Source organism: Abramis brama (assembly GCF_963993115.1).
Source record: "Abramis brama genome assembly, chromosome: 18".
NCBI lineage: Eukaryota > Metazoa > Chordata > Actinopteri > Cypriniformes > Leuciscidae > Abramis > Abramis brama.
The window spans coordinates 28,327,366-28,339,946 of record NC_139980.1 but is presented as its reverse complement, the minus strand read 5'-3'; the positions used below and the strand labels follow the sequence as shown (position 1 = coordinate 28,339,946).

General features: G+C 40.5%; 1 protein-coding gene across 1 annotated transcript; it reads right to left on the bottom strand.

Moving 5' to 3' along the window:
* Window positions 1–255: 255 nt before the first annotated feature.
* Window positions 256–2,437, bottom strand: LOC311069055 (zona pellucida sperm-binding protein 4-like). The gene is made up of 8 exons (XM_084091977.1): window positions 1,750–2,437; window positions 1,483–1,670; window positions 1,312–1,409; window positions 1,083–1,240; window positions 814–1,006; window positions 597–744; window positions 440–512; window positions 256–361 (listed from the first exon to the last, which is right to left on the bottom strand). The coding sequence occupies exons 1-8, from the start codon at window positions 2,414–2,416 to the stop codon at window positions 288–290; spliced, it is 1,599 nt and encodes a 532-aa protein (XP_083948103.1). The 5' UTR covers window positions 2,417–2,437; the 3' UTR covers window positions 256–287.
* Between the last annotated feature and the right edge of the window lie 10,144 nt (window positions 2,438–12,581).

Here is a 12,581-nt window from a genome sequence, read left to right as displayed (position 1 = left end):
GAGCTAAACTCTGCAGGACAGTGGCCCTCCAGGACTGGAGTTGCCTATCCCTGGTCTAGAACATACATTTTGTGGTGTATCCTGCCTTGTATAGGCAGAACATTACAAAGTTAGATGGCTTAGGCAGAAACTTGGCTTGTTTAGTTCAAGTCAAGAATCTCAATGCACAAGGAAAAGGTTTAGTAGTGCAGAAGTCAAACAGAACAGTCATGAAACATCCAACTCCAGACAGAAATTAATACCAAAGAGAAACATGAGTTTCATGAAGTTTATTAAAACACTAAAATTCACTTGACCAGGTTAACTTGTCCACTAGACACCACAGGTTGCCCACGTATGGTCTTGACATGCGTGTCTCTTCCTGTAAAAAGTGGTAGAAGCATGAGGGGCATTTAAATAAATTCTCAGTTCCTGAAGTCAACTTACAGCAAGCACTCACTTTTCCTAGAGCAACTTTGCTCACAGGAGCCAGAGGAGGGGTGGCACACTGCTGTACTACAGTGAATGAAGATCTAACAGAGGGGGAAAGGGTTAAGCCATATAATTCACTGTAAAAAGCACTAATATTAAGGGTTGAGTAAGGCTGCAGAGCATACAGTTTCCTGCAGAGGAGCCAGTGATGCTGGATCTACAAATGTGAACATCTTCACAACAAAGCGCTTGTAGTGGGTCGGGAACTGAAGACCAGATGATCCAGCCACTGGAACCAATGTGGTCAGGTAACGATCATCCTGGTAAGGGCATCTGAAAGGCAAAGAGGCAGTCAGAAATGCCTTACAGCACACTAGATGGATAAAGACTGGCCTTACTCACCCATCAACCAGAAGATCCCATTGGGGTAGACTGAGTGGACTGGGGGTTGATGTCGCCCAGCAATGTCCCAGCATCAGGACAATGTTGGGGTCGGCCCTCTCCAAAATGTGCACCTCAACATACACAGGCTCCCGCAGGACTTTTGTAATTGGATAATCAGCATCACTGTAGTAGGACGTGTACACCTCATCCCCTAAGGAAGAATGCAGCGTTTAACTAGAAACTGGAGTTTTAGAAAGGCTTTAGGCATACTTGGGACAAACACTTACCTTCTGCACAGCCTTTGGTGACACATTGACCATTTGCCAGTCTAAGCTCCACCCTGAGGGGTCCAGGAGCAGCTACTGGTGGAGGTGGAGGAACGGTGTTGACCTCCACAACCAGAGCTTCCACAGAGGTACCAGAGTACCTACACTGGAAGAGAAGCCTGGACAACAAACAGTGAGCTTGTAGCATTTGTCAATGATTCACATTTATGATAAAGCATACATCACTTACTCAAAATGGCTGTCCCTTGTAATGGAACCAAGTGGTCCGATACCCACTTCATATGAGGAGGTCATTCTGTTTTCATACACCACATATCCACTGTCCTCCTGCAAATAGTAACATTGTTGGCATCCAATCCATTCCAAGCCATGCAGAACAAAACCACAAGAAGCTACTCGCCATCATGCTTGTGCCACATGCAGTGACAGGGAACTGGTATATAGCAAAGAAAGGTGTGGATCCCACAGGACTGCAAGCTGGATCACTTCCATCCAGGAGACGGACTGAATCCAGGCTCAATCGAGGCAGCGTAACATCTCTAGCCACCACTACCACAAACTGACCATCTCTTATACACTGGACAGTCACTGGAACAAGTTACAAGAGCAGGTTATTGCTGAGGATCAGTTTAACATGAATGCCTCTACATTGACTCTACACTCTTACCTGCCTTCCCATAGTAACACTGCTGTCCATTAAAGCAGCAGTTGATAGCAGCACACTCAGCACCACTGATATCAGGTGGTCCACATTGAATCTGCTCATAATCAGCTACAGTACATTTGTCAAGGGGCTCTGCCTGTGCCACTGGCTGCTTAGGCAGAAACTGCTGAGGAAACTGTTGACTAGCTTGCTGTTGAACTGACTGAGGAAACTGTTGACTAGCTTGCTGTTGAACTGACTGAGGAAACTGTTGACTAGCTTGCGGTTGAACTGGCTTTTGAACCTGCTGAGGAAACTGTTGACTAGCTTGCTGTTGAACCTGCTGAGGAAACTGTTGACTAGCTTGCTGTTGAACTGGCTTTTGAACCTGCTGAGGAAACCACTGACTAGCTTGCTGTTGAACCTGCTGAGGAAACCATTGACTAGCTTGCTGTTGAATCTGCTGAGGAAACCGTTGACTAGCTTGCTGCTGAAATGGCTTTTGAACCTGCTGAGGAAACCGTTGACTAGCTTGCTGTTGAACTGGCTTTTGAAACCGCTGGTCAGTTTGCTGGAACATCAGAGCTTGAGGATTCTGGGGCAGATCACTCCACTTCGGAACAGCATGACTGAAAGCACCGAACCAAACACAAAGTGCCAGAGACTGAACAGCACACCAACTTCCTGCCATTGTTCAACAGCTAGTCACACTGCTGAGGTGCTGCCCTTTGGTCCTTTTGTACTCTACAGACTTTGGCTAATTAATGATAATCCCACCCTCTTCATTAAGTCATGATTCTCCAGACTTGCACGAGTGGGAGTTTATGCAACTAGGTGATTCTATTGTTTCTTAAGTCAATTTTTCCCTTTTGAACATACATAAAACCACATTGAGCTGAATTCAGAATAGTATGCTAGTACTATTTCTGCCATTCTGAATTCAGCCTTTTTTATATTAGATGTTTTAGCTATTCTGGATTGTTTTTTTTTCTTTGAAACACATCATAGTTTTCTCATGGCCACAGGCCTGGATATTTAAAAAACACCAAACTTTTAAACAGTAGTGCACCTATTTTAACTTTTTATTTATTTATTCCATTTAGTGCGGCTAATGGCACAGTGAAAATATTTAGTCTTAAATTCAGACTGCAACAGCATTCACAGCACATTTTGCTTCCGTAATCAAACGCATTTCTGATTGAAACATACTGCATGTAGCCCTAGCCCATACTGACTGAGAACAAAAATAATATCTTATGCATTACATTTTGAAAAAAAGATTTTGTTTTTCCCCTTTGGAATAACTTGCACCAATGAATCATACCCAAATAAGACCAGGAACATGCATTAAAGGGATAGTACTCCCAAAAATGAACATTCTTTTACATCAACAAACCTGCATGAGTTGATTTCTTTTGAAATCAAAATGAGATTAGCCTGACAGCCTCAGTTACCAACAAGAGGTTGAGTAAATGATAACAGGATTTCCATTTTTGGGTGTACTATCTCTTAAAGAAAGTATGCTTGCTTTAACAACCTATTTGCCAAGCAACTTTTTGTTCAGTAAACAAACTTCTGTCCCTATAGAGCAATATGAGGTTAAACACAGGCTGCCCTCTTGGAATCCCACCTGCAGTGTTTGTGCTACATGAACTCGATATCTTGACCACCAACCAATAGTTGATCCATTATAATTCTACCCATTCAGCAAGAGCTGAGGATGTCACATATCTCTTGTTCAATACCAATTAGTTGAACAAACCAGCAAGAGTATATCATTGATAGGTTTAGATCACTGACCTGACAGCAGAGACATTTATATTCATGCATGAACAGAATTTGCTCAAACAACCTCGCTTTAATTAATGCAACACCTGCAGATTGTAGATTGAAGGATTGCACTGCCAGAACAGTTCTTATGTGTGGAGATCAGTCAATTCAGTTCAGGCCTTTTGTCAACCACCTTGGGATTTTGGACGTCTCTTTTTAGCCTGACTGACATTGCATGGGCTAATCTAAGACATATTCATAATTATCGGAGCAGTCTATTTAATAAATAACCGTGACGTAAATTCCTGGGCTACTGTCATTTCATGGAAATAAATGTAATTACTTAGGCTTTTAATGGTTTTTACTTCATTAAAAGTTTTACCCCTTGAGAAATTAGTAATACCTCTGAAATCAACATGACGATACATCCACAATGCTCTGTATAATGACTGTTACAAAGATACTGCACCTTTAAGAAAAAAAGATGCCATTATCTAGTATGAGTTTAAACAAGGTACAAGATTCTGCATACTCTCTTAGGAAGGGCTATAGATTTTTCGCAGTTAATTAGAGCTGAAAAACCCCTGACACCAACCAGCTTCTTCAGAAGTCAATATGATCACCCAGTTTACACTGTAAGCTTTTAGTGCAAGGAATCATTCCCGTATTGATTTGACCATCCAGAGAGAGGGTTAATTACCCTTCAACTTAATTGTCCTCTAGGTCTGATTTAGCATTCATAACTGATGTTAATTGATTCTTTTTTGTCTTTGTTTCATGTTTATCTTGTCATGGGTTCTTACAGAATAAGATTGAACTGAATAGAAGAGCTCCTCTAAAATGTACTGTAGAAATTCATAATGAAATGCTTTTAACTATCATGCATTATCGATGGAGGAAATAAATAAAGGAATGTCTGCAATTAATGAAAATATACATCTGGACCAACTTGAGCACTCTTCCCATTCCTATAATTTCTTCAGGGGAAAGGCCACTGTCAACTCCCAAACTTTGTATCAAACTGCTAATTAAGCTGTATCAGATCAGAGAAAGTAGCAGAGAATGGATCCAAATCGAATGTGAAAATCATAAAAATCCAGCAGACAAAACTAAAAGATCAACCAGAGAGTCAACACAAACCAGCAAACAAATCCAAATCAAAAGTTAAAGGTAGATCAAGACAAGATAATAAATGCGCAACAAACTTCTGTATTCTGCAAAACAGGTTGCATCTCTTCCAGTTCAGGTCTTTTGTGTGTGCTTTGTAAAATATAGAGACATTTTACTCCAGATACCTTCAAAGGAGAGAGCAAAGATGAGAAAAAACGATGTTGCATATGCAGATTGATATCTAAAAGTGTCTTATTTTTACTTCTTCTCACAAACATTTAGATTTTTAAAAAGAATTAAACGGCAACAATAAATAGAACTAGTTAGGTTAGGTTTTAAGAGGCTTAATTTCTCCATCCCTACCATAGATATCGCCGTCAGTTCGTACTGCCGTTAACACTTTCTCCGACAAGCGGATGCAATGCGAGCTGTTTTCCTGTTTGTTTATGTTATATGTTCCACATAAAGCCTACTGTCAAATCAAATAACAAAACCTGTATACATACCAACAGGAACTGGTGAACAGGTGAGTTGAGTGCTGTTGTGAACATTGTCTCTGGTGGTGGGGAGGCTTTACTGTAGCCGTTCATTTATGCCCCGGGTAGCAAATGAGATCTGGCCCAGTTGTGCCCCACATCTCCCACATTCTTCTGGCCCACATAAAGCATGGAATCATGGCGATGAGTCATCCTGAGTGTGGCCAGCGATAGCATACATATCCAGGCCTCATCTGGGCCAACTATGGCACATATGGTTCAGTTCTTGCAGCGGCAAAGGTCACATGGACCACATCTGGGCCACACACAGCAAGCCACAACTTACACTAAAACCAGTTTGATGTATGTGGGCCAGATACTGCCCATATGACCTTTGCCACTGCCAGATCTGAGCCATATGGCACATATAGTTGGATCAGGTGAAGCCCGGGTATGTATATTATCTGGAGCTTTTGTATTCAAAGTTACTTAAAGAGCATTTTTATTAGTTAACTTCCTGAGAGATGAACCTACCATCTTTGGTTACCAGTCCATATGTTAAATCACATAACCAATCACCTCTTAGCAATATGATTCTTTTACAGGGTTGAGGTCAATATTTTTGGAGTTAAAAGGGTTGTGTTTATGCATAAGAAAATTAAACCAAGAAGCAAATCTTCACAATTCCAGCAAGTTGGAAATATATGCATATGCAATTGCTCCTTAGAAAACATATCACTGCATTCGAGTTGTCTGGAATAATCACACTCTGATTTGAAATGTAAAGCAGAAGTGCCACATGCCAAAGTTTTCCCTGTGTTTGACAAGATAATGTTCTTTTTTGGTATCCTTCCTACCGTCAGATTTTCTGGCACTCGAGTTACAAAAAGAAACACATACATTCATTTGAATCATTTTGAATATAAAACTGAAGAAAAAAAAAGAAAGAAATACTTGTTGGCATCAGATTATGATGACAGCCAACACTTTTTTTTCAAGCGTTTAAGGTTTTACATTAAAATGCAGCTGGAATTCATCAACAACATCACTGTGATTGCATCATGCATCTTTGTTACAGAAGTTAAATATATGCTTTCCCCACATTTTTTTTATTAAAAACAAACAGATATATGTATATATATAACAATTTACACATTACATGCATAACAATTTCCATCACCGCCATCTTAGCAATACAAGCTTCTATTCTAATGGCATTCAGACATTAAATTAACATCATAAAGATAACACACAGTGCATAAATGAACAAATAAAAACAAAAGGAAGTATCTTTTTTTTTTTTACTTCTAAAAACTTGCATAATAAAAGTTTTTAAAGTTTATTATTTCCCTTTTCATGCACATTAGGAATGAAAGATAATGCAAATAAATTCTCTTTCATGCTTTTACACTTGTGTTGTTGATTTGATATAGCCTTAAAGAGTTCACTAAAAATGAAAATGCTGTCATCATTTACTTTCAGCATCTTCTGAGCACCATGAGAAGACATAGTTTGAGAAGGAAAATAATAAATTAATATGAAGGAAATCAGTGTCTGCTGATTAGACCTTCAGTGCATCTCTGGTGCAAAACACAAGACTATGAACAGCTGGACAACAACAGCTCCAATCCTGAGCTGTCCAGATCTATCATCTGCCAGCGGTTCCCGCCATCTGTTCTGGTGTATATGGGTCACTTTAATCCCATGTCAAGAGGACATGACAGTGAATGCAGCATGCAAGACATCTGAAAATTGCCAAGAACCCAGTTTCATCCATGCAGAGCATAACTCTTGCATGACTTACGCTGGAGAAACCGTGTGTTGGGTTTCAGCCAGCTCATATCATGGCAGCTCCACTCAAACAACCTGCTGATTTATGCCTAAATTTAATTAGCCTGATTTCACCTCATCAGTCAAGATGGATTGTGATATAAAACCTGCTGTCACGTCGCCTCCTGCAGGGTTAGCACTGTCATATCAAATGCATCACTCCATTTTATCATTTGAATAGGTCAGGTTTCCTTCATTTGCATTCTCCATCAAAGCTGTGGCAGTATCTGAATATACTCACATACTTCCCTACTATATAGTAGGCAAAAACTAGAGTATATAGAGTATAATTGAGTATAATCGCATACAGTACTTTGCTACTATATAGGCGAAAAACAAGAGTATATGTGACAAGAGTATATGTCCGAATTAGCAGTACTCAAAAAAAAAGAAGTACCCGAATGACCTCTACTCCAGCGAGATACTGAAGTGCGCATTCGATGAACACTTTACTATCCCATGAGGCCATGGGCGAGGATTTGTGAATGGCAGTGAAGCGACACAGCTGACTGTGACATGACAGTGACAACATGGCAGATGTAGTACGTACAGATTACAATCATACTAGAACATGCTTTTTTAGTGGTCATGAAGTAATTGAAAAGTGATTTCACACAAGCTTTTTTCACCAAAATTCAACATGAAGAATTACAATACCAATGAATACCAAGGAAGAAAAGCATCCACCAATCAGAGAATTGTGGCAGATCAGCAGCAAAGAACAAACTCTCATGAAGTACTATGACTGATGTAATCAAGTTTAATAAAGTTATTGAGAAATTCATTAAAACAATATAGAATAATACTTTTTGGGAGAAAAAAAAAGAAGTTTAACCTGCCTGACACGCATGATACTCATTGTAGCAAAAAACAAAACAAAACAAAAAACCCTCCATGAGTATAAGATAAGCACCCTATAATCTGGTGACAGTGATATAATCTCTCATCAAGACCCCCTGCAATTATCACATGTGCCTCTAATGAATCTGGGCTTGAGTCCAGATAGATCTGAGAAATGGATGGTCTTTTATTTGTGCCCCCAGCAGAGATTCTCATCAGTCTTTGTCTAATCATCAGTCACAGACAGTGATGTCAGAAAAACCAATTAACCAATTAATGGCTGTGTTTATCGCTCCATCCGTTTCTCCAAGAGCCCCCAAAAGCCCAGTGGATCAATAGAGAACACAGAACTCCTTCCAACCACATTGTTTATGTTCTCAATTCAGTTTCGGCAAACATCCAATATTACTCCCATCAGTAGTCCTGAGAGGTCTAAATAACCAAGGATGACTTGTCACGTATCTCCCCTCAAAATATATGTGTGCAATGGACATAATCTTTATGTTGTGGGTGGTGGCCTTGCGGCCAGAGAAACGTCTCTCTGGAGAGTAACTGGCTCTTTTCCCAGATAGCTAAAGCCTAGGCTTCTGTTGCTGGATTCTCTTGGTGTAATGTCTTTGAGAGAGCTTTAAAGACCCTATAAAGTTTTGTGTGTTAGCTTTGCATGCTAGTGAGCTCTAAACAAAATTCACTCCCAGCTGAATATTTCAAGCATATATTATATAGGAGACAGGCTAGTTTTCCAGCATGATGTTATTTAATACCATTGCAAAGTATGTCAGTAATTTTTTTTAAATGATATATAGATATATACACTCACCTAAAGGATTATTAGGAACACCATACTAATACTGTGTTTGACCCCCTTTCGCCTTCAGAACTGCCTTAATTCTACATGGCATTGATTCAACAAGGTGCTGAAAGCATTCTTTAGAAATGTTGGCCCATATTGATAGGATAGCATCTTGCAGTTGATGGAGATTTGTGGGATGCACATCCAGGGCACGAAGCTCCCATTCCACCACATCCCAAAGATGCTCTATTGGGTTGAGATCTGGTGACTGTGGGGGCCATTTTAGTACAGTGAACTCAATTGTCATGTTCAAGAAACCAATTTGAAATGATTCGAGCTTTGTGACATGGTGCATTATCCTGCTGGAAGTAGCCATCAGAGGATGGGTACATGGTGGTCATAAAGGGATGGACATGGTCAGAAACAATGCTCAGGCAGGCCGTGGCATTTAAACGATGCCCAATTGGCACTAAGACTAAGGGGCCTAAAGTGTGCCAAGAAAACATCCCCCACACCATTACACCACCACCACCAGCCTGCACAGTGGTAACAAGGCATGATGGATCCATGTTCTCGTTCTGTTTACGCCAAATTCTGACTCTACCATCTGAATGTCTCAACAGAATTCGAGACTCATCAGACCAGGCAACATTTTTCCAGTCTTCAACTGTCCAATTTTGGTGAGCTCGTGCAAATTGTAGCCTCTTTTTCCTATTTGTAGTGGAGATGAGTGGTACCCGGTGGGGTCTTCTGCTGTTGTAGCCCATCCGCCTCAAGGTTGTGCGTGTTGTGGCTTCACAAATGCTTTGCTGCATACCTCGGTTGTAACGAGTGGTTATTTCAGTCAAAGTTGCTCTTCTATCAGCTTGAATCAGTCGGCCCATTCTCCTCTGACCTCTAGCATCAACAAGGCATTTTCGCCCACAGGACTGCCGCATACTGGATGTTTTTCCCTTTTCACACATTTCTTTGTAAACCCTAGAAATGGTTGTGCGTGAAAATCCCAGTAACTGAGCAGATTGTGAAATACTCAGTCTGGCCCGTCTGGCACCAACAACCATGCCACGCTCAAAATTGCTTAAATCACCTTTCTTTCCCATTCTGACATTCAGTTTGGAGTTCAGGAGATTGTCTTGACCAGGACCACACCCCCTAAATGCATTGAAGCAACTGCCATGTGATTGGTTGATTAGATAATTGCATTAATGAGAAATTGAACAGGTGTTCCTAATAATCCTTTAGGTGAGTGTATATATTTTTTTATTCAGCAAGGATGTATTAAATAAAGCAAAAGCAACAATAAAGAATTTTACATTGATACAAAAATCTTTATTTCAAATAAACGCTGTTCTGTCTAGTTTTTCTAAAAAATGTAATAATTTGAAATGTTTCTATGTATGAATGTATCTTACTGCAGACGAATGAAACCTTTGCTTTAAAGGAGCAATAAGCGATTTCTGAGAAACATTGTTGAAATTGGATCAGGCCGAGCTCCACAACACTCTTGTAGCCAATCAACAGTATGGGGCATGTCCACTCATGATGGAGGATGAGAGAGAAAGAGGGAAATTTGAAGAAAGACATTAGAAAGAGAGATGGCTGAGAGACATTACAAAAGAGAAAAGGTCAGAGGAATATCACTGGGGAAAAAATGGGTCATGATCAGGAAAGAGCTTAAGGACCTGTGTTAATAGAAATCGCTTACTGCTCCTTTAATTACATTTTTAAATTTGCATAATGAAACAAAATTTTCAACAAGATATGGAGACTTCAATTACTCCTAAGAGGGAAACCTGCCATTTTAACAGCTTGTACTGTATGCCTTTATGCAGCTTAAACTGTTCAGGTTTATGTAACTGTAATCTTCCTGTTGCATTCAGTCTAATCTAAGACTTTTCCATTTCAGCCAGTGATAAAAAATATGAGGCATTTGGAATTCAGTTTCGGTTATTTTACTCATTTTATTTCTAAACATTGTTGGCAGTTCCATTGCCTTATCTCATTCTATAATGCCCACAGGAGCTGTTTTTCCACCAATAAGCATTTGCCTTCACTTGTGAGAACATGTCAGCCATAACAGCTCTGTACCTGCGACCTCCTGGAATCAGCATTGCTCTAAATACCTCTGTCTGGATGACTGTGAACTGCACGGCGTGTAAATAGGGGTTGTGTCATAGCGCGGGGAGCAGCTCACAGCAGCTAACTGCATGAAAACAGAGGTTCATATTAGCATGTTGAAGAAATGCTGGAGCCATTTGCTTCAGATTATGAAAGATTGTGTGTGAAAAGGACATTACCACAGCTCGGTATGTGTGTGTGTGTAGCTTATCCATGATGAGCTGTATTCAGTTTAGCTGTATGTAAGCTTTATCACCACAGAGTTATTGAGCATGCTGCTGGAAGTGGCTCTCAATATCCCTCGTAAAACAGTATTTATGAACCAGTCTTTTAGGATTGCACTTTCTTTGTGGTGGATTTAAAGGATGAGTTGTACCAAATGCATCTTACTGCCAGTAGGAAAAGTGAGAATCAATGGCTTACAAAGTTGAAGACTTTATATTTTAATGAGTTAATTTGCAATTGATTACTTTCACTCTCATATTTGTCACATACAACAGCCAAACCTGACAAACAATAAAATGTAAAAAAACAATCCCATACACTCAAAATGGTGGAACGCATTCAATACATTATAGCAACATCCTAGCAACCTCCCAGAACACTCTAGCAACCACATAGCAACCACTCACAGCAATCTAGCAATCACCAAGAACACCCAAGCGACAACATAGCAACACTCTAGCAACCACACACAACACCCAACAATCAGAATGCTCTAGCAACCACCCAGACCCCCCCAGCAACCACATAGCAACACTCTAGCAATCACCCAGAACACCCTAGCACCCACATAGCAAAACTCTAGCAACCACCCACAACACCCTAGCAACCCCATAGCAGCACTCTAGCAACCATTTATTTACTGACAAAACAACAAACATCAGCAGTCAGTTCTCAGCTCCACACACACAGGAACTCAGACCAACCACATCCACAGCCAGAAATCTTCTCTCCTCCTTCTCTCCCCTCACTGAGGCAGAAGTGTCTAAACGTCTCCTCTCCAGTCATCCTACCACCTGCCCTCGAGATCCCATCCCCTCCCACCTTCTACAAGCCATCTCTCCTACACTTTTACCAGCACTCACACACATCATCAACACATCTCTCCGCACTGGCATTTTCCCTTCCAAATTCAAGCAGGCTCGGATAACTCCACTGCTTAAAAAACACACATTATACGTGTTAATATTTACAGACCTGTCTCTCCTACCATTCATATCGTAAAAACTTAAACGAGTTGTTTACAACCAGGTATCATCTTTCCTCTCACAGAATGACCAGGCAAAACTCTTGCAACCACCCATAACCCCCTAGCAACCCCATAGCAACACTCTAGCAACCATTTATTTACTGACAAAACAGCAATTTAATTATTTTCCATTTCAGCCAGTGGTAAAAAATGATGAGGCATTTAGGAATCAGTATTGTCTATTTTACTCATTTTATTTCTAAACATTGTTGGCAGTTCCATTGTCTTATCTCATTCTACAATGCCCACAGGAGATTTTTTTCCCACCAATATAAGCATTTGCCTTCACTTGTGAGAACTTGTCAGCTATAACAGCTCTGTACCTCCTGGTACCTCCTGCTCTAAATACCTCTGTCTGGATGACTGTGAACTGCACGGCATGTAAATAGGGGTTGTGTCATAGCGCAGGGAGCAGCTCACCAATCTGGTTCCAAGAACGGCCATTCAACCGAGACTGCATTACTGTCAGTCACTGAAGTCCTATCGATGGCGAAAGCTGATTCCAAATCTTCAGTTCTCATTCTCCTGGATCTATCTGCTGCCTTTGGCACTGTGAAGCATCAGATCATTCTGTCCACCCTCTTATCGCTGGGCATCACAGGAACTCCACTTAACTGGTTTGAATTCTGTCTCACAGGTAGGTCTTTCAGGGTTGCATGGAGAGGGG

Bases quoted from the DNA above. Each gene is read 5' to 3' on its own strand.
- LOC311069055 (XM_084091977.1), bottom strand. From the start codon at position 2,416: ATGGCAGGAAGTTGGTGTGCTGTTCAGTCTCTGGCACTTTGTGTTTGG. The intron at 513-596 runs GTATGCTCTGCA...CCCCTCTGTTAG, and splicing joins TGGCTCCTCTGCAGGAAACT to ATCTTCATTCACTGTAGTAC. The intron at 362-439 runs GTGAGTGCTTGC...CACTTTTTACAG, and splicing joins GCAAAGTTGCTCTAGGAAAA to GAAGAGACACGCATGTCAAG.